General features: G+C 36.7%; 1 protein-coding gene across 3 annotated transcripts in view; it reads left to right on the top strand.

The window, feature by feature from the left end:
- The window catches only part of LOC138332021 (kinase suppressor of Ras 2-like), a 51,130-nt gene that overhangs the window by 10,505 nt on the left and 17,832 nt on the right, over positions 1-22,793 (top strand). For 2 of the 3 annotated variants that reach the window (XM_069279948.1, XM_069279946.1), the window contains exons 4-13: positions 242-470; positions 1,005-1,178; positions 1,509-1,687; positions 7,335-7,389; positions 15,206-15,298; positions 17,535-17,611; positions 18,321-18,557; positions 21,567-21,639; positions 22,034-22,076; positions 22,329-22,421. In XM_069279948.1, the coding sequence (XP_069136049.1) occupies positions 242-470; positions 1,005-1,178; positions 1,509-1,687; positions 7,335-7,389; positions 15,206-15,298; positions 17,535-17,611; positions 18,321-18,557; positions 21,567-21,639; positions 22,034-22,076; positions 22,329-22,421 (1,253 nt within the window). The remainder of the gene's footprint in view (positions 1-241; positions 471-1,004; positions 1,179-1,508; positions 1,688-7,334; positions 7,390-15,205; positions 15,299-17,534; positions 17,612-18,320; positions 18,558-21,566; positions 21,640-22,033; positions 22,077-22,328; positions 22,422-22,793) is intronic. The other variant, XM_069279949.1, reaches the window with a different exon arrangement.

Below are 22,793 nucleotides of genomic sequence, written 5' to 3'. Positions count from 1 at the left end.
GGTTCATTATAATTAGTTAACTACTTTATACTTGACCTGATTATTTTGTCACCTTTATGATTCAAGAACATTAGTTATGTGTTTAAAATTAGACCTCTTTAGCATTTGAACTTGTGATTTAGAAACATTAGAACTTACACATTGTACCAGGTACTTAACTTTATGGTTGAAGACCTCCTGTGACCTTCTGACATTTGACCCATTTGATATACTTGACCTTTGATGTTTGACCTGATTCCAGAACACCTGTTGGTTGGCGATACAGGAGGAGACAGTGATAAAGACCTGAGTTGGACCAACTATACCCAGGCTTCCAGTAGCCCTTACAGCGGCAGTTCCCCAGGCTACCACTCGGGCCGACCCTCCATCTCCTCCCTCCCTCCAGAAAATATCCAGCCAGTACCCATTCCTACATCGCCACAGAGCACGCCTCCCTCTCCAGTGCCAACCACTCACACGGACAGAACCAGGTAAGTGGTCATTATCACACGGACAGAACCAGGTAAGTGGTCATTATCACACGGACAGAACCAGATAGTTCATTATCACACAGACAGAACCAGGTAACACACGGACAGAACCAGGTACATGGTCATTGTTTATTTAAGGAGGGATCATAATACAAATAGGGGTTCCCCAACAAGTAAAATAAACTACTGTTTGCTTGGCCGGGTACTATTGTCAAAGTGATTTTATTACAAAAGCATCAAGCTGGTCTTTAATTTTAGAAGTCATATAACTATGTTTGCAAAAATGGTTAAGTTTTCATAAATGTTTATTGTAACCAAAAAAAAAATCAGTTTGATGAAGTTAATTATTATATTCATATTCTGCGATAAAAACATCTATGTATGCTATTATATGACAATGCTCCAATTTAAAGCAGTTTGGGAAGGCTAAGGGATTTATTTCTTACATTTCTAGGTACTCTGTTAAATAAGTAACATTTTACCTGTCAAGTTATGATCCCTTTTATGGCTTAGAGTTATCTCCCTTCCTTTTAGGTATACACCTCCGCCCACGCCACCCCTGACCGGTAGAGCTGGAGGAAACTCACGGATGACAGGCACACCACCCACAAATCGTCGACACATTCTCATTCCTGACTATCCCCTCACAAAGAGCCGCTCTCACGAGTCACAGCTGGCTAACCGAGTCACAGACATTGACGGACCTAAGTAAGTGTTGAGGTCACCTTTCACTGGATCAAGGAATTTTAAAAAAATTTCTTGCCGAAAATGGTCTAAGGATAACAGATATATTTTTATTTACATATTTCATTAAAAAGAAAGAATTGGTGATGTCTCCTTATTGCCTTTTCTGAAACCATTAGCTCTTCACTATTTTGAAAACTTTTTTTTGTGATGTTAGCGTTCCCATGAGTTAGACACAAGCAGCTCTCACTGTTTATTTTTATTGAATTTTCATTTATATATTTTTTTCAAAATTGAAGTGTTGTACTTATACTGTTACATTCAAATTTTTAAAAGTTTTCATTTATTCCACAGGTACAGTAAGAAGAAACCTACCAATCTAATTATTGGCAATGATATGCTGAAGATACGCCGGCCTTCTAACGAAGGTTCAGAAACGGGTGGGGGCAGTCGCGGTCCATCAGGTCACACCTCCCCCATTCCTAATTCTCCTATACATCCATCACGACTCAAGGCTATTGACTATTCCAAAAGTAAGTCGGGTCAACTTTCGGTGTTGTGTTTGTGGTATAGTAGAGTTATTTTCCCCTGCATGTCCTTATTCCTCACGTTTTTCACTCCTTCGCTGTGAACAGCCTGCATGTCATACATTGGGAAATTCTTACAGAACTTAATCAAAATTATTTTTATGTTAATATTATTTTTATATATTTTGGAATGTCACTTGGCTTGCTAAAATTTTTGAAAATTTGAGAATCTGCTATTTTTCCAGGGTTTGGAATTTAATCAATTTCTGCTTAATATGGATTTGGTTAAAAATTTGTTAAAAAATTTATTTTAAATAGTTCATTCAGATAGAAAAATACATTATTTGAATTTAATTTCAAACACAATAATATGTAATACATCAAAAAAATTATTTGAATTAAAACAACAAAACAAAAAACACAGGTAATTCCTTTAGTTTTCAGCAAGTAAGATTTTCCAATGGATGCTGTAGTGGTGGTTTTTCTAGATTCACAGACACGTCTTAGTGTAAATCTGGTGTTGTTGTACATTCTTTCTCTCATTGGTATTGTCATCGATAAATGAAATAGGCTGTTACATCCAGCCACTGATATTCTAGGATAGGGCGTACTCTTCAGGTTTTGTTCTGACATAAACATTATTAGCCTAGGAATTACACCCCATTACAGCTAAAGGCCATTGGTAGAACTCCTGGGTACCACAAAAAAAATGCAAGCAAGTAATATAGACTTCGCAAGACAATTAATTTTGTCCCAAATGGTAAAGGGCTAGTGGTAGACTAACCAAGTTGTGTTGCCTGAGACAGTTAAGATGGTCTTATGGTCCACAACAGTTAAGAAAGTTAAGATAGTCCTGTGGCCCCCCATGGTTAAGATAGTCTAATTGCTCCCACAAATTAAGATATTCTTATGACCAATCAGTAAGTTAATCTTACGGTCCTGTTATAGTTAATCTAGTCCTATAATAACGACCCAGTCAGTAAGATATTCATACGGCCCTGTACAGCTAAGATGGTCTTGTAGCCCAAAACAGTTAAGAAAAGTTAAGTCTCACAACCGCACCACCCCCAACAAAGTTAAAATAGTCTTATGCCCCCCCCACACACAAAGTTAAATAGTCTTATGCCCCCCCACACACACAATTAGAAGTCTTATGCCCCCCACACACACAAAGTTAGGATAGTCTTATGCCCCCCCCCACACACACAAAAGTTAGGATAGTCTTATGCCCCCCCCACACACACAAAGTTAGGATAGTCTTATGCCCCCCCTCCCCCAGTTAAGATAGCCTTATACCCGCCCCAAAGTAAGAGATAGTCTTATGACCAATCATTAAGTTAGTTTTAAGGTCCTTTTATATTTAAAATAGTCTTATAATTACGACCAAGCAAGTAAGTTAGCCTTACAGCCCTGTACAGTTAAGATATAGTCTATATAGAATAATGTGATGGGTAGTTAGTAGACAATTTAGTAGTGGTAAAAAGGACTTGCATGTTATTCACACTAAATTGCACAATTCCAGTACACATGAATTTTTTTTCGATAGTCTATAATAAAAAACAACAATTATTTGATGTGTTCAAAATAGAGAGTTTTGTTTTATATTGACTTAAGGTGATTCTTGCAGGGCACATGTATATGAATAAGGTGATTCTTGCAGGGCACGTGCATATGAATAAGGTGATTCTTGCAGGGCACATGTATATGAATAAGGTGATTATTGCAGGGCACATGCATATGAATAAGGTGATTCTTGCAGGGCACATGCATATGAATAAGGTGATTCTTGCAGGGCACATGCATATGAATAAGGTGATTCTTGCAGGGCACATGCATATGAATAAGGTGATTCTTGCAGGGCACATGCATATGAATAAGGTGATTCTTGCAGGGCACATGCATATGAATAAGGTGATTCTTGCAGGGCACATGCATATGAATAAGGTGATTCTTGCAGGGCACATGCATATGAATAAGGTGATTCTTGCAGGGCACATGCATATATTCATAAAAACACAAACGCTTTTACCACAGAATTGCACTTTGCATCCATGTAATCGAGTTAGTTGATAGTCATTGTGGATGTTCAGAAGTCTTTATGCACATTATTTCAGAAAATGACACTAGATGTTTATATATATAAGAATTATAGAATGATTGTAAATTGAAATGTTTCAAAGTCTATTACAATTTCAATTTTCAAAAATGTTTCATTAAATCACTAACCTTAAATTTATACAGAATGGTGTTAAAGAGTTATTGTATCTTTCTATTATCTAAAACAAAATAATGATAAGAATACACATTTTAGTTATTAAGAAAGAACAGTCTTGGATGCTAACTTTAACATAGGTTAAACGGATCCATAATATATACGCTTTGCTCCATACTAGTCGATTGTTTTTCTTTGAACACTAGGAAAAAATCCTATGATTGATTTGAATAAACACACTAATTTCTGCCAGTTCAGGTAGAGTTAAGATCCTTGATCTGGCAGGTTCTCTTTAGAAAGGTCCTTATCCATTTTAAACAGGTCAGAGTGTTTAAAACAGAGTGTTGCCCTGATGGCTGAGTGGTTAAGGTGTTCTGACATATAAAACAATGCCTCTTATCTGTGTTATAAATCTGTAAAAGAGAGACCCATATAGACCATTTACTACCAGGTGCTTGTCCTAGGTTGATGGTTTCCTCCGAGTCTTACCACCTATAAACCCATCATATCCTTGAGTAACTTAAATGAACTCAAACCCATCCAGAGTAATATTTAAGTTGGATTGATTGATATGAATCAATTCATAATAAAAGAAAACAGTTCAGCTATATATATATATATATATATATATATCTTTACATTTGACAGAGTTACCTCCCTTGTGGGTAGGTTATCCATTGTGCAAGTCGTTATTTTGTGACCATCATTTTCTCTAAAATTATTACAAACACAAGACGCCACTATCAATACCTACTCGCAAGGGCAAATAAGTCTATATTTTGCAAATATGTCATATGTACAGAGTATGAAATGTTGAGTACATTTTCACTGTAAGAAGGAGTGGCAAACGTATCAAACCCCCTGCAGCCTTTTTTTCTTACCAATCAAACCAACAAAGTTGACTTGTTTTGGAATAGTTAATGGTATATTATGTCATTCATGTGATGTGAAATTGTATCTTGTGCTGTTGTGACAATTGATATATGTATACATTGTGTTGTACTTGTTCTGAGAGGAAAATATGTGGTATATCATCAGGTCAGTAAAGAATTGCATAAAGTAAAAAAGATCATGTATGTATCATTCAAAATGCGTTGTGTGTTGTGGATAGGAAAGGTGGTGTGTGATGTGCTGTGGCAGTGGAGGGGTTATGGGCTATGTGTTGTAAAGAGAGAGAGGGGTTGTGTGTTGTATGGGGAGAGAGGAGTTTGTGTGTTGTGGATAATGAAGGTTGTGGGCAATGTGTTGTGGAAAAGGAGGGGTTATGGGCTATGTGTTGTAATGAGAGGGAGCTAGGGTGGTTGTGTGTTCCGGAAAGGGAGAGATGGGTTGTATTGAGAGGGAGGGTTATGGGCTATGGGTTGTATAGAGAGAGAGGGGTTGTGTGTTGTGGAAAGGGAAGGTATGGGTAATGTGTTGTGTAAAGGAAGGGGGTTATGCATTGGGAAAGGGTAGAAGTTACATGTTGTGAAAAGGGATGGGTTATCAGAAATGTGTTGTATGAAGAGAGGAGTTATTGGCTATGTATTGTATGGAGAGGGGAGGATTTTGGGTTATGTGTTATATGGAGAGAGAGGGTTTATGTGTTGTGGAAAGGGAGATGCTATGGGTTATGAATTGTATGAAGAGGGAGAGGTTATGTGTAGTAGAATGGGAGGGGTGGGTTGTATGGAGAGGGAGGGTTATGGGCTATGTGTTGTATGGAGAGAGAGGGGTTGTGTGTTGTGGAAAGGGAGGGGTGGGTAATGTGTTGTTGAAAGGGAGGGGGTTATGCATTGTGAAAGGGTAGAAGTTATGTGTTGTGAAAAGGGATGGGTTATGGGCCATGTGTTGTATGGAGAGAGAGAGAGGTTGTGTGTTGTGGAAAGGGAGAGGTGAGTAATGTGTTATTGAAAGGGAGGGGGTTATATGTTGTGGAGAGGGAGGGTTGTGGACTATGTGTTGTATTGAGAGGGGTTATGTGTTGTATAGAGAGGGACTATGTGTTGTATCTAGAGAGGGGCTATGTGTTGTATTGAGAGGGGTTATGTGTTGTATTGAGAGGGGTTATGTGTTGTACAGAGACGGGATATGTGTTGTATTGAGAGGGGTTATGTGTTGTATAGAGAGGGACTATGTGTTGTACAGAGACGGGATATGTGTTGTATTGAGAAGGGTTATGTGTTGTAAAGAAAGAGGTTATGTGTTGTATTGAGAGGGGATATGTGTTGTGTAGAGAGGGGTTATGTGCTGTATTGAGAGGGGTTATGTGTTGTATTGAGAGGGGATATGTGTTGTGTAGAGAGGGGTTATGTGCTGTATTGAGAGGGGTTATGTGTTGTATTGAGAGGGGTATGTTTGTATAGGAGAGGTTATGTTTGTATTGAGAGAGGTTATGTTTGTATTGAGAGAGGTTATGTTTGTATTGAGAGAGGTTATGTTTGTATTGAGAGGTTTTTTGTGTTGTATTGAGAGGGGTTATGTGTGTATAGAGAGGGGTTATGTGTGTATTGAGAGGGGTTATGTGTTGTATAGAGAGGGGTTATGTGTGTATTGAGAGGGGTTATGTGTTGTTTAGAGAGGGGTTATGTGTGTATAGAGAGGGGCTATGTGTTGTATAGAGAGGAGTTATGTGTTGTATAGAGATGGGTTTTGTGTTGTATTGAGAGAGGTTATGTGTTGTATAGAGAGGGGTTTTGTGTTGTATAGAGAGGGGTTTTGTGTTGTATTGAGAGAGGTTATGTGTTGTATAGAGAGGGGTTTTGTGTTGTATTGAGAGAGGTTATGTGTTGTATTGTGAGGGAGAGGAAGTATGATGTATGCAAAGGGAGGAGTGTGTGTTGTGTGGAACAACATGGGTTGGTGGTATAATATGTTGTGTTTTGTGCTTTGTCCGTGTTTTTCTTTACATATCTGTATGTAGAATTTTTGATGGATTTCAGTTAGGCATGGGGATGGTGTTTTCAAAATTGCATGCAGTAGTTTTTAAGGGCATTATTTTTTAGATTTATACAGAAAAATATGCAGAAATGTTGTATTTTCTGTACATCATTCAAAGAATTTGATAATTCATCACTATTCACACCCATTATAAATAAATTTTGCACTAAAATTTGATTACCAAAAACGGTAGGGTGTGTGGTATCAGATATCATTAATAGCAGTGTATTTAATTAATACATATGTATCTGTAGATATTACAATAAATTGAAATCATAAGGAGATACTAAATTTAATATTTTGACATAGCAAACTGTTGTTTTGTAATAATGTTTTCTCAATGTAATTTCCGGCATGTAAAAAAATTCTAAGTATGACTTCAAAAGGATGTACTTTTATTGTAAATAATATGAACTTATAAATGAGACATTTTACAGCTTTCCAGATTTGTGTCGTCTGCCTTCTGACTGAAGTAAGTATAGTTCTAAGTTTTGTTGAAATATAAACCCATTTTACTTCCAGATACGTTAGCTGTGCCCAAGTCTCCAAAACAACACCAAATCCATGGCAACCATAGGTAGGTATCTCGGATACATCAATTGGTTCATGTTACTGTAAACCACTTTATTTTCTCCTATACGACATTTTGTGTCTTTGTTAAAGAAACACAATTGCCCTCACTGACAACCCTGCATTCATACAATTCAGATTCAAGCTCCCGCAAAATTGTGGCCACTGTGGCCGAGTGGTTAAGATATCTCAACATATTACCACAAGCCTTCCACCTCTGGGTTTGCGAGTTCGAATCCCATGTGGGGCAGTTGCCAGGTACTGACCGCTTATCGGGGTATTCTGGCTTTCCTCCACCAACAAACCTGCCACGTCCTTACATGTCCCTGACTCTGAATAGGACGTTAAACTAATAAACCTCCACCTCTAGCGAAATTATACAGAAAAAATATTGTATCTTACAAAAATCGAGTGGTTTACATTGTGCCCCTGTCATGAAATGGGATAAGCTAACGTGTATATAAAGTGTTACCGTGGTCCATTCACTTCGCCACCCTATCCCAATGCATATCTGTCTCGTTCTGACATAATATTTTGTCTATTGAGACCACCCAAGGAACTAAGAAAAAAAAAAAACAATTTTTTATAGCCAAGTGATTTTTATACACAGGGCACTTTGTGTTGAAATTGACCATCTAGAACCCTGAGAAAGTGACAAATCAGTAACAGTTACTATAGCAGCCCTTCCCTATCAGTGCCCTATTTCCAAGCCCTCCTCCACCTCAAACCTATCCTTATCCTCACTCACCAACTTCCACGTTCATCTGGCACTAACCCGAGCCTTTGTGCCCAACCCCACCTCAACCCTCTCCCATGGAGGTATCAAGTTAGGCAATAATGCATGTACAATGTATACTGCCTATGAAAACCACCCAAGATACAAGGGAAAAAGTAGTCTGTATAGCTAATTGATCTTTATACACACTTAGGTGGCTGCTAAAGCAGGATTTACTTCAATTTCAATCCTCTGTGAAAATTCACTTAGTATCCGGCTAATTTTAGATAGACACTGTGATGCTTTTTAGCTCACCTGGCCCGAAGGGCCGGTGAGCTAATGTCATGGCGCGGCGTCCGTCGTCCGTCCTTCCGCCCGTCTGTCCGTCTGTCAAACATTTCCTATAAATCGCTACTTGTCCTAGAGTTCTGCATGGATTGGAACCAAATTTGGCCACAAACATCCTTGGGGGAAGGGGAACAGAACTTGTATAAATTTTGGCTCTGACCCCCCGGGGGCAGGAGGGGCAGGGCCCAATAGGGGAAATAGAGGTAAATCCTTTAAATCGCTACAAGTCATAGAGTTCTGTATGGATTGTAACCAAATTTGGCCACAAACATCCTTAGGGGAAGGGGAACAGAACTTGTATAATTTTTTGCTCTGGCCCCCCAGGGGCAGGAGGGGCGGGGCCCAATAGGGGAAATAGAGGTAAATCCTTTAAATCGCTACTAGTCATAGAGTTCTGCTTGGGATTAGAACTAAATTTGGCCACAAACATCCTTGGGGTAAGGGAAACAGAACTTGTATAAATTTTGGCTCTGGCCCCCCGGGGGCTGGAGGGGCGGGAGGGGCGGGGCCCAATAGGGGAAATAGAGGTAAATCCTTTAAATCGCTACTAGTCATATATAGAGTTCTGAATGAAATGTAACCAAATTTGGCCACAAACATCCTTGGGGGAAGGGGAACAGAACTTGTATAAATTTTGGCTCTGACCTCCTGGGGGCAGGTGGGGCTGGGCCCAATAGGGGAAATAGAGGTAAATCCTTTAAATCGCTACTTGTCATAGAGTTCTGCATGGATTGTATCCAAATTTGGCCACAAACATCCTTGGGGTAAGGGGAACAGAACTTGTATAAATATTGGCTCTGACCCCACGGGGGCAGGAGGGGCGGGGCTCAATAGGGGAAATAGAGGTAAAATCTTTAAATCGCTACTAGTCATAGAGTTCCGCATGGAATTTAACCAAATTTGGCCAGAAACATCCTTGGGAGAATAAGAACTGAGTTTCAATAAATTTTGGCTCTGGTCCCGGGGTGCAGGAGGGGCGGGGCCCAATAGGGAAATCATAGGTAAATTCTATAAATCGCTACTTGTCCTAGAGTTCTGCATGAATTGTAACCAAATTTGGCCACAAACATCCTTGGGGGAAGGGGAACAGAACTTGTATAAATTTTGGCTCTGATCCCCCAGGGGCAGGAGGGGCGGGGCCCAATATGGGAATAGAGGTAAATCCTTTAAATTGCTAATTGTCCTAGAGTTTGGCATGGATTGTATCCAAAATCAGCCACAAACATCCTTGGGGGAAGGGGAACTGAATTTGTATAAATTTTGGCTCTGATCCCCCAGGGGCAGGAGGGGCAGGGCCCAATAGGGGAAATAGAGGTAAATCCTTTAAATCGCTACTAGTCATAGAGTTCTTGCATGGATTGGAACCAAATTTGGCCACAAATATCCTTGGGAGAAGGGGAACAGAACTTGTATAAATTTTGCCTCTGACCCGCTGGGGGCAGGAGGGGCGGGGCCCAATAGGGGAATTAGAGGTAAATATTAAAATTCCTTCAGAAAAGAAACAATGAACCTGTATTCAGAACATTACTTGGCATTACAAACCAGGTGAGCGATACAGGCCCTCTGGGCCTCTTGTTTATAGGGGGAAATAGAGGTAAATCATTTAAATCGCTACTAGTCATAGAGTTCTGCATGGATTGGAACCAAATTTGGCCACAAATATCCTTGGGAGAAGGGGAACATAACTTGTATAAATTTGTGCCTCTGACCACCGCTGGGGTGCAGGAGGGGCGGGGCCCAATAATAGGAAATTAGAGGTAAAATATATAAAATTCCTCAGAAAAGAAACAATGAACCTGTAATTCAGAACATGACTTGGCATTACACAAACCAGGTGAGCGATACAGGTCCCTCTGGGCCTCTTGTTTTATTTCAGGTATGAATTGTGATTAGAAATACATTGAGGAATTAGCATTGTCACCACCAAGTCCCACATAGGAAATTTGTGTACTGTAGACCACTTTACTTAATCATTCCCGTGTATGCAATATTTGTGTCTTTATTACTTTTAACATATTCATGAATACATAAACTTGAAGTCAACTGACATCCTTGCCTTCATATATATACTTTTTATACAATTATTCACAAATTTGAAATTGTGTTCAAACTCTGTTGTGAAATTATACGAGCATTTATGTTTCGTGAACATTTTTAAATAATGTGGTTTACTGTGCTTAAACTGTTGAAATTCCTCCAGAGATTTCTAAATATAACTTGCTGTTGCTTTTCAACAATAGGTTCTGTAACACCTTTAAAATAACAACATGCGACCACTGTCACAAACAGATGTTTTTGGGATACAAATGCAAAGAGTGCAAGTAAGATTGTAAAGTCTGTGTTGTCTCCCTTGGAATGCCTCTTCAGGGTTTTTTCCTAGGGGCACAGACTATCACGTGATTGGTTGGTTGTAACAGTGTTGTAAATTCTATCCCATCATGCACTTGTTACTTTTCCATGTGCACCTTTTGTGAGCTTTGTTTTATCTTTTTATGATTTTGTTTGTTAGTCCAACTTTGTTTTGTTAGTCCCCCACTTCCGACTTTGTTTGTTTAGTCTTCCCCTGACTTTATTAGTTTGTTAGTCAGAACTTTGTTAGTCAGACTTTGTTTGTTAGTCCGACTTTGTTTGTTAGTCCGACTTTGTTTGTTAGTCCGACTTTGTTTGTTTAGTCTGAACTTTGTAAGTCCGAACTTTGTTTGTTAGTTATACTTTGTTTGTTAGTCAGACTTTGTTTTAGTTAGTCAGAATTGTTTGTTGGTCCGACTTTGTTTGTATGACAGACTTAGTCAGAATTGTTTGTTAGGTCAGACTTTGTTTGTTAGATCCAGAACTTGTTTGTTAGTCAGACTTTGTTTGTTAGTCAGACTTTGTACAGTACTTGATTTGTTAGTCAGGCCTTGTTTGTTAGTCCCGACTTTGTTTTTGTTAGTCCGACTTATTGTTTGTTGGTCAGACTTTGGTTTGATAGTCAGACTTTGTTTGTTGTGGTCAGACTTTGTTTGTTAGTGTCGAACTTTGTTTTTAGTGTCAGACTTTGTTGGTCAGAGACTTTGTTTGTAAGTGTCCCAGACTTTGTTTGTTAGTCAGACTAACTTTGTTTTGTTAGCCAGACTTTGTTTGTTAGACAGACTTTGTCAGACTTGATTTGTTATAGTCAGACTTGTTTGTTAGTCAGACTTTGTTTGTTAGTCAGATTTTTGTTTGTTAGTCAGACTTTGTTTGTTAGTCAAACTTTGTTGGTCAGACTTTGTTTGTAAGTGTCAGACTTAGTTTGTTAGTCATGCAGACTTTGTTTTTTTAAATTGTCAGACTTTGTTTTTGTTGGTCAGAGTAACTTTGGTTTGTAAGTGTCGTCAGACTTAGTTTGTTAATGTCCAGACCTTTGTTTGTTTGGTCAGACTTTGTTTGTTGAGGTCAGTCACTTTGTTTTGTAATTGTTCAGACTTTTGTTTTGTTAGTTCAACACTTTGTTTGCGTTTAGGTCCAGACTTTTGTTGTTGGTCAGCACTTTGTTTGTTGAGATGTCAGACTTTGTTTTGTTAGTCAGACTTTGTTTGTTTAGGACAAAGTTTGTTTAGTTAAGCCAGACTTAAATCAGGACTAAGATTTGTTTGTTGGTCAGAGCCTTTGTTTATAAGTGTCAGACTTGTGTTTTGTTAATGTCAGAACTTTTGTGTTGTTGCTCAGACTTTGTTTGTTAGTCAGACTTTGTTTATAAAGTGTCCAGACTTTGTTTTGTTAGTCCAGACTTTGTTTTTTAAGTGGTCATAACTTTGTTTGTTAATGTCAGACTTTGTTTGTTGGTCAGAACTTGTTTGTTAGTCAGACTTTGTTTGTTAAGTGTCAGACGTTTGTTTGTTAATGTCAGACTTTGTTTGTTGGTCAGAACTTTGTTTGGTTAGTCAGAACTTTGTTTGTAAGTGTCAGACTTTGTTTGTTAATGTCAGACTTTGTTTGTTTGGTCAGACTTTGTTTGTTGGTCAGACTTAGTTTGTTAGTCAGACTTTGTTTGTAAGTGTCAGACTTTGTTTGTTAGTCAGAATTTGTTTGTTTAGCACAGACTTTGTTTGTTTGGTCAGACTTTGTTTGTTAGCCAGATCTTTGTTTGTTAGTCAGACTTTGTCAGACTTGATTTGTTAGTCAGACTTTGTTTGTTTGTCAGACTTTGTTTGTTAGTCAGACTTTGTTTGTTAGTCAGACTTTGTTTTGTTAGGTTCAGACTTTGTTTGTTAGTCAGACTTTGATGTTAGTCAGACTTTGTTTGTTAGTCAGACTTTGTTTGTTAGTGTCATACTTTGTTTGTTGTCAGACTTTGTTTGTTAGTCAGACTTTGTTTGTTAGACAAAGTTGTTAGTCAGACTTTGTTTGTTAGTCAGACTTTGTTTTAAAGTAGAGACAGTTGTTTGTTAGTCAGACTTTGTTTGTAAGACTTTGTTTGTTAGTCAGACTTTGTTTATAAGTGTCAGACTTTGTTTGTTAGTCAGACTTTGTTTGTTAGGTCAGACTTTGTTTTGTTAGTCAGACTTTGTTTTGGTTGGTCAGACTTTGTTTGTTAGTCAGACTTGTTTGTAAGTGTCAGACTTTGTTTGTTAATGTCAGACTTTGTTTGTTGGTCAGACTTTGTTTGTTAGTCAGACTTTGTTTGTAAGTGTCAGACTTTGTTTGTTAATGTCAGACTTTGTTTGTTGGTCAGACTTTGTTTGTTGGTCAGACTTTGTTTGTTAGTCAGACTTTGTTTGTAAGTGTCAGACTTTGTTTTGTTAAGCCGTCAGACTTTGTTTGTTAGTCAGACTTTGTTTGTTGGTCAGACTTTGTTTTGTTAGTCAGACTTTGTTTGTTTTGTTAGTCAGACTTTGTTTGTTAGTCAGACTTTGTCAGAACTGTTGGTCAGACTTTGTTTGTTGGTCAGACTTTGTTTGTTAGTCAGACACTTTGTTTGTTAATGTCAGACTTTGTTTGTTGGTCAGACTTTGTTTGTTAGACAGTTTGTTTGTTGGTCAGACTTTGTTTGTAAGTAGTCAGACTTTGTTTGTTAGTCAGACTTTGTTTGTTAATGTCAGACTTTGTTTGTTGGTCAGACTTTGTTTGTTAGTCAGACTTTGTTTGTTAGTCAGACTTTGTTTGTTAGTCAGAACTTTGTTTGTTAGACAGACTTTGTTTGTTGGTCTTTGTTTGTTAGTCAGACTTTGTTTGTTAGTCAGACTTTGTTTGACTTTTAGTCAGACTTTGTTTGTAAGTGTCAGACTTTGTTTGTTAATGTCATGTTTGTTGTCAGACTTTGTTTGTTATAGTCAGACTTTGTTTGTTGTCAGACTTTGTTTGTTAAGTGTCAGACTTTGTTTGTGTTAAGTGTCAGACTTTGTTTGTTGGTCAGACTTTGTTTGTTAGTCAGACTTTGTTTGTAAGTGTCAGACTTTGTTTGTTAGTCAGAATTTGTTTGTTAGCCAGACTTTGTTTGTTGGTCAGACTTTGTTTGTTAGTCAGACTTTGTTTGTTGGTCAGACTTTGTTTGTTAGCCAGACTTTGTTTGTTAGTCAGACTTTGTTTGTTAGTCAGACTTTGTTTGTTAGAACAGACTTTGTTTGTAAGCCAGACTTTGTCAGACTTGATTTGTTAGTCAGACTTTGTTTGTTTGTCAGACTTTGTTAGTCAGACTTTGTTTGTTAGACAGACTTTGCCAGACTTTGTTTGTTAGTCAGACTTTGTTAGTCAGACTTTGTTTGTTAGTCAGACTTGAATTGCTAGTCATACTTGATTTGTTAGTCAGACTTTGTTAGTCAGACTTTTTGTTTGTTAGCCAGACTTTGTTTGTAAGTAAGACTTTATTTGTTAGCCAGACTTTGTTTGTTAGCCAGACTGTTAATAGGACGTTAATCCTACCAAATCAAACCAAATCAAATCATAAGGATATTTATTTTTGGTAAAGTTTTGTTTGATATTTTGCTTTTTTCAGTTTTATATGATTTTAAGGACACCAGGCTATCTCTAAAAAATTTAGATCTCTTTGAAATTAAATGCATCCTTGTTTCCAAATATATCTGCTACAAATCAGATCTACTGATGCAAACTCTGCCCAAAACACACAATAAATATGGAACAGCAATTGTTATACGATCAAAAATCATCAATGAAAGATAATTTTTCGGTGATAAGAAATTCAACAGTTCGTTTTTCAGTGGTAGCTGGTGTGTCAAAGAGTTCTGTTTCTGTTTATAGGTTTTCACTGAATGTCACACAATTATTGAAAGGCGTCATTTGGCTAAATGGGTACATTTTGATCTACCAGAGTTACTTCCCGTTATTTCACTCAAACAAAGGGAAGCAACTCTAATAGATCTAAATAAATTAGTAGGGATGCATTGAAATATTTCACCAAGCAAAAAGAAAAAGAAAAAACACGGAAGAAGTATTCAAAAACTTTTGGCCATTCAACTTTTCCAGTCTTCAGATTTCAAGTTGATTTAAAAAAGTATGAACTTTGTGAGAAAATTAAAGGAAAGACACATTATATTTAATAAATTGAAAATTTCATTGAACCTTTTTACAGTCCAACTCATTGAAAATTTCATTGAACCTTTTTACTGTCCAACTCATTTTATGTATCTTATAACTTTTCTTCACTCAAAGTAAGTGGGGTGAAAATAGCCAAGACTGCCAACGTCAGATTGTGTGTTTGTTCAGTAAAACTGGCGCAAAGGTTTTAGGTGTTGTGTAGTTTCCCCGATGTTGTCAACTCCCAACTTTCTTCTCTTTGTAGATTTGAAAAAAAATCCTTAGCCATATTTGGAAGTAGCTGTGATGTATGTTCTAAAGTGATCTACTTAAATGGAAAAGTTTGCAAGGATTGCAAGTAAGTATGTGGCCAGAGTTGTCTCCCTTGTGCAACCTCTCCTTTCAGTGTTTTGGTGTTGTGAAAATGTACCATAGTACATTTAGATATTATGTTGTGTTTCTTTTTGTCATTCTGATGTATTTGATTTCATTTTTAAAGAATAAGATAATCATATGGCTTGATTAATAATCTTTTGTAATAAAAACTGAATGAAATAACAAATGAATATATGTATATTGTCTTAAGAATTATTTGATTGATATAGCTTTATATTTATATATGATAATACTTTATAGAAAAGTATGAATATAATTACATTTAAATATATTTATATCATGCGAATTCTTTCAATAATGGTATTAAATCAGATAATGTTATAAAATTACATATAATTCAAAATTAAGTGTCTTATTTAACATATTTTTAGCCCACCATCATCAGATGGTGGGCTATTCAAATCGCCCTGCCTCCGTGGTCCGTGGTCCTTCGTCCTTCGTCCGTCTCGTCCGTCGTCCGTCCATAAACAATGCTTGTTATCACTATTTCTTAAAACTGCTGCAGGGATTTTGTTCAAACTTCACATGGAGGTTACCCTTGGTCCCTAGTTGTGCCATACAGATTTTGAGGCTGATCGGAAAAACAAGATGGCCGCCAGGCAGCCATCTTTGATTTTGGCAGTTGAAGTTTGTTATCAATATTTCTTGAGAACTACTGAAGGGATTTTGTTCAAACTTCACATGGACAAGATGGCCGCCAGGCAGCCATCTTTGATTTTGGCAGTTGAAGTTTGTTATCAATATTTCTTGAGAACTACTGAAGGGATTTTGTTCAAACTTCACATGGAGGTTACCCTTGGTCCCTAGTTGTGCCATACAGATTTTGAGGCTGATCGGAAAAACAAGATGGCCGCCAGGCAGCCATCTTTGATTTTGGGCAGTTGAAGTTTGTTATCAATATTTCTTGAGAACTACTGAAGGGATTTTATTCAAACTTCACATGGAGGTTACCCTTGGTCCCTTGTTGTTGCCATACAGATTTTGAGGCTGATCGAAAAACAAGATGAGGCAGCCATCTTGATTTTGGCAAAAACTTGAGAACTATTGAAGGGATTTTGTTCAAACATCACATGGAGGTTACCCTTGGTCCAGTTGTGCCAGCTGATCGGAAAAACAAGATCTTTTGATTTTGGCAGTTGAAGTTTGTTATCAATATTTCTTGAGAACTACTGAAGGGATTTTGTTCAAACTTCACATGAAGGTAACCCTTGGTCCCTAGTTGTGCCATACAGATTTTGAGGCTGATCGGAAAAACAAGATGGCCGCCAGGCAGCCATCTTGGATTTTGTTATTCAAAGTTTGTTATCGCTATTTCTCAGAAAGTACTGAAGGGATCTGTCTCAAAATTCATATGTAGTAGGTTCCCCTAGGGCCCTAGTTGTGCATATTGTGATTTGGGACCGATCGGTCAACAAAATTACTGCCAGGCAGCCATCTTGGATTTTTATATTCAAAGTTTGTTATCGCTATTTCTCAGAAAGTATTGAATGGATCTTTCTCAAATTTCACATGTAGGTTCCCCTAGGGCCCTAGTTGTGCATATTGTGATTTGGGACAGATTGATCAACAAGATGGCCGCCAAGGAGTCATCTTGGATTTTGATAGTTGAAGTTTGTTACCGCTATTTTTCAAAAGGTACTGAAGCGATCTGTCTCAAATTTTATATGTAGTATGTTTGAAAAAGTTTAAAAAGTAGAGAAAAGATCCATCTTTCCTTTGTCAGATATAGATCATTCTTTGGTGGGCGCCAAGATCCCTCTGGGATCTCTTGTATATTTAACTAATTTTGTTTGACAAATACTGCATTTCTTTGCTTTTGAAAAATTATAATTATAGTTACTATAACGGTTACATATTGTTACACATTGTTTAATGTGGTAATTAATAGTGAAAAAGGGGAGACAATTTTTGATTAAGGATAGATTACTATTAAGAAGGGGCATAAATATATTAGTTTCAACAGTATTTTATTCATATATTGATCTATAAACATTCAAAACATTGAATTTATGGGATAAGATAACAAGCTCAAAACTTGAAATTTCTTTCCTATAAATACAAGGGTAGGCTATTCTTTCATATCTACATTGGATGTGGAAATTATTGTTTTGAAATATTTTAGTTTTGATGAATGACTATACTGTATTTTGTTAAATTAGTTTAGATTGATGCACACACGGCCATTTATTTATTATCAGATTTAAATGCCATCGAGATTGTGCTGGGAAAGTGAATGTGAACTGTGCCGGTGACTACCCAGACAGCTTCTTGGATGGTAAGATCTATTTCCTTTTGTGATCAGAAGCAGTAACATACAGTCAACAATAAGTAAAGAGAAGGAATAGTAATGGCAACACAATTACTTTACTGTCTAATTGGTCACTAAATTTAAAAAAGTTATCCGACTGACCATACATACCATATTCAACTCAATAAGCACCCCTATCCCTTTTTTAGACTTCAATTTCACTTACCTTGATTTAAATGCAGACTGAAAATATGAAAGGTTTCTTTATTTGTTTTATTTTGCAAATTGACTAATCCAAAGAAACTTATATAGTTTTATTAAGCACCCCCTTACGCTTTCCAATTTCTAAATGCCGAGGGCACTTATTGGATCAAATATGGTATTACATTTTGTATGTCCAGGTATGTAAATGGTTTAAGATGAAATTGGTCTCATTTTAATTCTCATTAATTATTCCATTCACTCCTGAAGTTTCATAATGGACTGTTCCAGTTTTTGAAGTAGAAGAGTCCAAATGTGTCTTCATGGTTGAATAAGTTAATAACAAAGTGTCATAACTATGATTTCTTTGATTTAACTGAACATTTCTCAGATAACTTGTTGGAATTATATGTATCCCACAAATGTTATTAAATGTTATTTGACATTACGACTGCAGCAATAAAACATTTTACAATGTATTTTCACTGTTTTAGAACTTTAAAAAGAATTATTTTTATATTTTGATGTGCTACAGGATCCCCTGTCCAGGGACGAAGAGATACAGATCCATATTTAGATGCCTACACTATGGACGGCCATGGATTAAAACCAAACCGCTCTGTACCTGTGCTCAATTCAGATTCCAGTTCATCCTGCAATTCCAGCACAACATCTTCCCCCGCCCCCTACATTAACTCTCCTGCAGGGCATATTGCCTCCCCTTCTCCGGGGCCATCACCTCACAGAAAACCACAACAATTTCATTATCCAGGTGCGTTGTGTCTTAACTTTTTATCACACTTTTAATTTAATGATAATAGGAATAACACAACGTGCAACATTTGTCAAGAAAAGAAAATAATGTGAGCCATCTACATTTCAGGATGTTCAGTAAAACCTTGGGATTGTGCTGGGAAAGTGAATGTGAACTGTGCCGGTGACTACCCAGACAGCTTCTTGGATGGTAAGATCTATTTCCTTTTGTGATCAGAAGCAGTAACATACAGTCAACAATAAGCCGGTAAAGAGAAGGAATAGTAATGGCAACACAATTACTTTACTGTCTAATTGGTCACTAAATTTAAAAAAGTTATCCGACTGACCATACATACCATATCCAACTCAATAAGCACCCCTATCCCTTTTTGAGACTTCAATATCACTTACCTTGATTTAAATGCAGACTGAAAATATGAAAGGTTTCTTTATTTGTTTTATTTTGCAAATTGACTAATCCAAAGAAACTTATATAGTTTTATTAAGCACCCCCTTACGCTTTCCAATTTCTAAATGCCGAGGGCACTTATTGGATCAAATATGGTATTGCATTTTGTATGTCCAGGTATGTAAATGGTTTAAGATGAAATTGGTCTCATTTTAATTCTCATTAATTATTCCATTCACTCCTGAAGTTTCATAATGGACTGTTCCAGTTTTTGAAGAAGTAGAAGAGTCCAAATGTGTCTTCATGGTTGAATAAGTTAATAACAAAGTGTCATAACTATGATTTCTTTGATTTAACTGAACATTTCTCAGATAACTTGTTGGAATTATATGTATCCCACAAATGTTATTAAATGTTATTTGACATTACGACTGCAGCAATAAAACATTTTACAATGTATTTTCACTGTTTTAGAACTTTAAAAAGAATTATTTTTATATTTTGATGTGCTACAGGATCCCCTGTCCAGGGACGAAGAGATACAGATCCATATTTAGATGCCTACACTATGGACGGCCATGGATTAAAACCAAACCGCTCTGTACCTGTGCTCAATTCAGATTCCAGTTCATCCTGCAATTCCAGCACAACATCTTCCCCCGCCCCCTACATTAACTCTCCCGCAGGGCATATTGCCTCCCCTTCTCCGGGGCCATCACCTCACAGAAAACCACAACAATTTCATTATCCAGGTATGTTGTGTCTTAACTTTTTATCACACTTTTAATTTAATGATAATAGGAATAACACAACATGCAACATTTGTCAAGAAAATAAAATAATGTGAGCCATCTACATTTCAGGATGTACAGTAAAACCTTGTCATTTAAAGACAAGGTTCACTTTCACACATCAAGAATTTATGTTTTTAGGTCACCTGAGACAAAGTCTCACATGACCTATTCTAATTGCCTTTTGTCCGTCATCGTGCGTCAGATGTTCGTAAACAATTTACATTTTCGACTTCCTCTCAAACACCGCTGAAGCAATTTCAATGAAATTTTGCAAACACCTTCTAAGGCATAAGTCCAATCAAAATTGTGAATTATATGACCCCCATCCCCCAGCGGGCTGTGGGAGGGGCCAAAAGGGGTAAAATTGACTAAAATTTCAAAAATCTTCCTCTCCACTCACAGATGTGGTAGAATCAAATACTCTTTGTGTATAGAAAGGTCTCAAGACCCTCTACAAAAATTGTGAATGATATGACCCTTTGGTCTCAGGTTTCCTCCTGTGGAGGGGGTTAAGTTTACTATAGTTTATATAGTGAAAACACATTTTTGAGCATTATTTGGTCTTTTATAATAATAAATTAGTCAAATGTTGTCAGAATTATCCCTATGAGATGGCCATTGAATCATATTAACAATTTTTCCATGACTGATCCCAAGGGGCCTTAGGGGCAGGGCCAAAAAGGGTCAAATAGGCTAAAACTTCAAAAATCTTCTTCTGAATTCACAGATTTGATGAAACCAGATATTCTTCACAGATTGGAAGGTCTTAAGGCCCTTTACATAAACTGTGAATTTCATGGCCCTGGGATCTCAGATTTTCCCCTTGGGAGGGGGTCAAATTTGCAAGAGCTTATATGGGAAAAACAAATTTATGAACATCATTTGCTTTGTTTTCATAGGAAATGAGTCAAACTGTGTTAGAATTATTAGCCTGAGAAAGCATTTTAACAGTTTATCTATATTGGTCCTGGCCAACCTCCACGGGCCAGAGAGGCTGGGCCAAAAGGGGTCAAATTAAAATGGCTAACTTTTCAAAAATCTCTCTTCTGAATTCACAGATTCAATGGAACCAATACTCTTCATAGGTTGGAAGCTAGGTCTTAAGGCCCTTTACAAAATGTGTGAATTTCATGGTCCTGGGATCTCAGATTTTCCCCATTGGGAGGGAGTCAAATTTACTTTAGTTTATATAGGAAAAACACATTTATGAACATTATTTGCTTAGTTTTAATAGGAAATGAGTTAAACTGGGTTAGAATTATAAGTCTGAAATAGCATTTTAACACCAGATCCATATTGGTCCTGGATGACCCCCGGGGACCAGAGGGGCGGGGCCAAAATGGGTCAAAATGGCTAAAATTTCAAAAATCTTCTGAATTCGCAGGTTTGATGTAACCAAACAATCTTCATAGATTAAAAAGCGAAATTATAAAATCACTGACACTGACTGACTTCAAGTTAGGTTTTGTTGTTTTATGTTGGCAAAGCAAATTAGAATTTTAAGCATAATGTTTGGTAACATAATACACAACTATCAAAATGAAAAACAAAAAAATAAAAATTCTAATACAAAGGTTCAACTTTAAAGTTTATTCTAGTTCTTAAATACTTTTTACAGATTTGAACCAACTTTGCAATGCTCTTTCTGTATCAGCACTCAGGTGACCGTCAAGGCCTCTTGGGCCTCTTGTCTGGGATAAATAATGAAAAGTTTAGACTAACAGAAGAATTGGAATCAAATTCAAGTCGTATGAGTTGGAGCTTAAAACATTTGACTGAACTCAATTTTCTTTATTCATACCAAATATTCTTATTTTGACAGATACTAAACCATTAAAAGTAGATAAAGCAACAGAAACAAGTGCGACGGAGCCAGTGAAGATTAGCGTAACTACGTAAGTCTTTTATTTCTGCTGTAAATGTACATAGTTCAGTGACATAGTAAACTAGATTATTTTAATGTTTTTATACCTAATGAAGTTTTTGGGAAGATTTATTTTCACGATCTAGACTTCAGGAGTTCTACTAAACATTTAAAACAGTTTTTGGTGATTTGTTATTACAATTCCTTATTAACCACAAAATCATAGAAATTTAATCATAAAATAAGTTAGTTTATAGTAATTGTTTCGGACATATACAAGATATTGCTCTTGTTGCTGTTTTTGTACATCATTAAGATAATAAATATTGCAAGCACTATAATTTATTTAATGTCTTTACTCGTTCAGAATTGGTTTTGTACCTGAATTTGATTGTGTTATTGAATTGTTGTTATTTATCTTTCAGAGATACAAATACTTCAGACGATAGTAATAAAACTTTAGTAGATGTAAGTATTTAGATCAGAAGCAACTTTTAAAGAAAATAATTTTACTTATAGAACTTAATGCTGACTTAAAGTCTGTTGTAAGGTCAGTATTTACTGACGTCGTTTGTTATTTACAAGATGAATTAGCAACAAAGATTCACTTGAAACAATTACAATAAGTATTCTTATTCTTCAACATATTATTAACTGTAATCATTTTCTCTCTGATATACTGATTTATGATAGAATAATTATTGTACATATCTGTTTCAGAGTAATACATCGGACAAAACTCTGCTGGACAGGGTAGACTCCATGGATAGTCAAGATGATCCTTTAGGGCACAGCTGGAATAGACAGAATAGTGTAAGTAGGTCACAGCTGGAATAGACAGAATAGTGTAAGTAGGTCACAAATACAATAGACAGAATAGTGTAAGTAGGTCACAAATACAATAGACAGAATAGTGTAAGTAGGTCACAAATACAATAGACAGAATAGTGTAAGTAGGTCACAAATACAATAGACAGAATAGTGTAAGTAGGTCACAGATGGAATAGATAGAATAGTACAAGTACGTCACAAATACATAGATAGAATAGTGTAAGTAGGTCACAAATACAATAGACAGAATAGTGTAATTAGGTCACAAATACAATAGACAGAATAGTGTAAGTAGGTCACAAATGCATAGACATAATAGTGTAAGTAGGTCAAAGCTGTAATAGACAGAATAGT

Source organism: Argopecten irradians, chromosome 9 (assembly GCF_041381155.1).
Source record: "Argopecten irradians isolate NY chromosome 9, Ai_NY, whole genome shotgun sequence".
Classification (NCBI taxonomy): Eukaryota; Metazoa; Mollusca; class Bivalvia; order Pectinida; family Pectinidae; genus Argopecten; species Argopecten irradians.
This window is presented reverse-complemented; position numbering and strand designations above follow the sequence as displayed.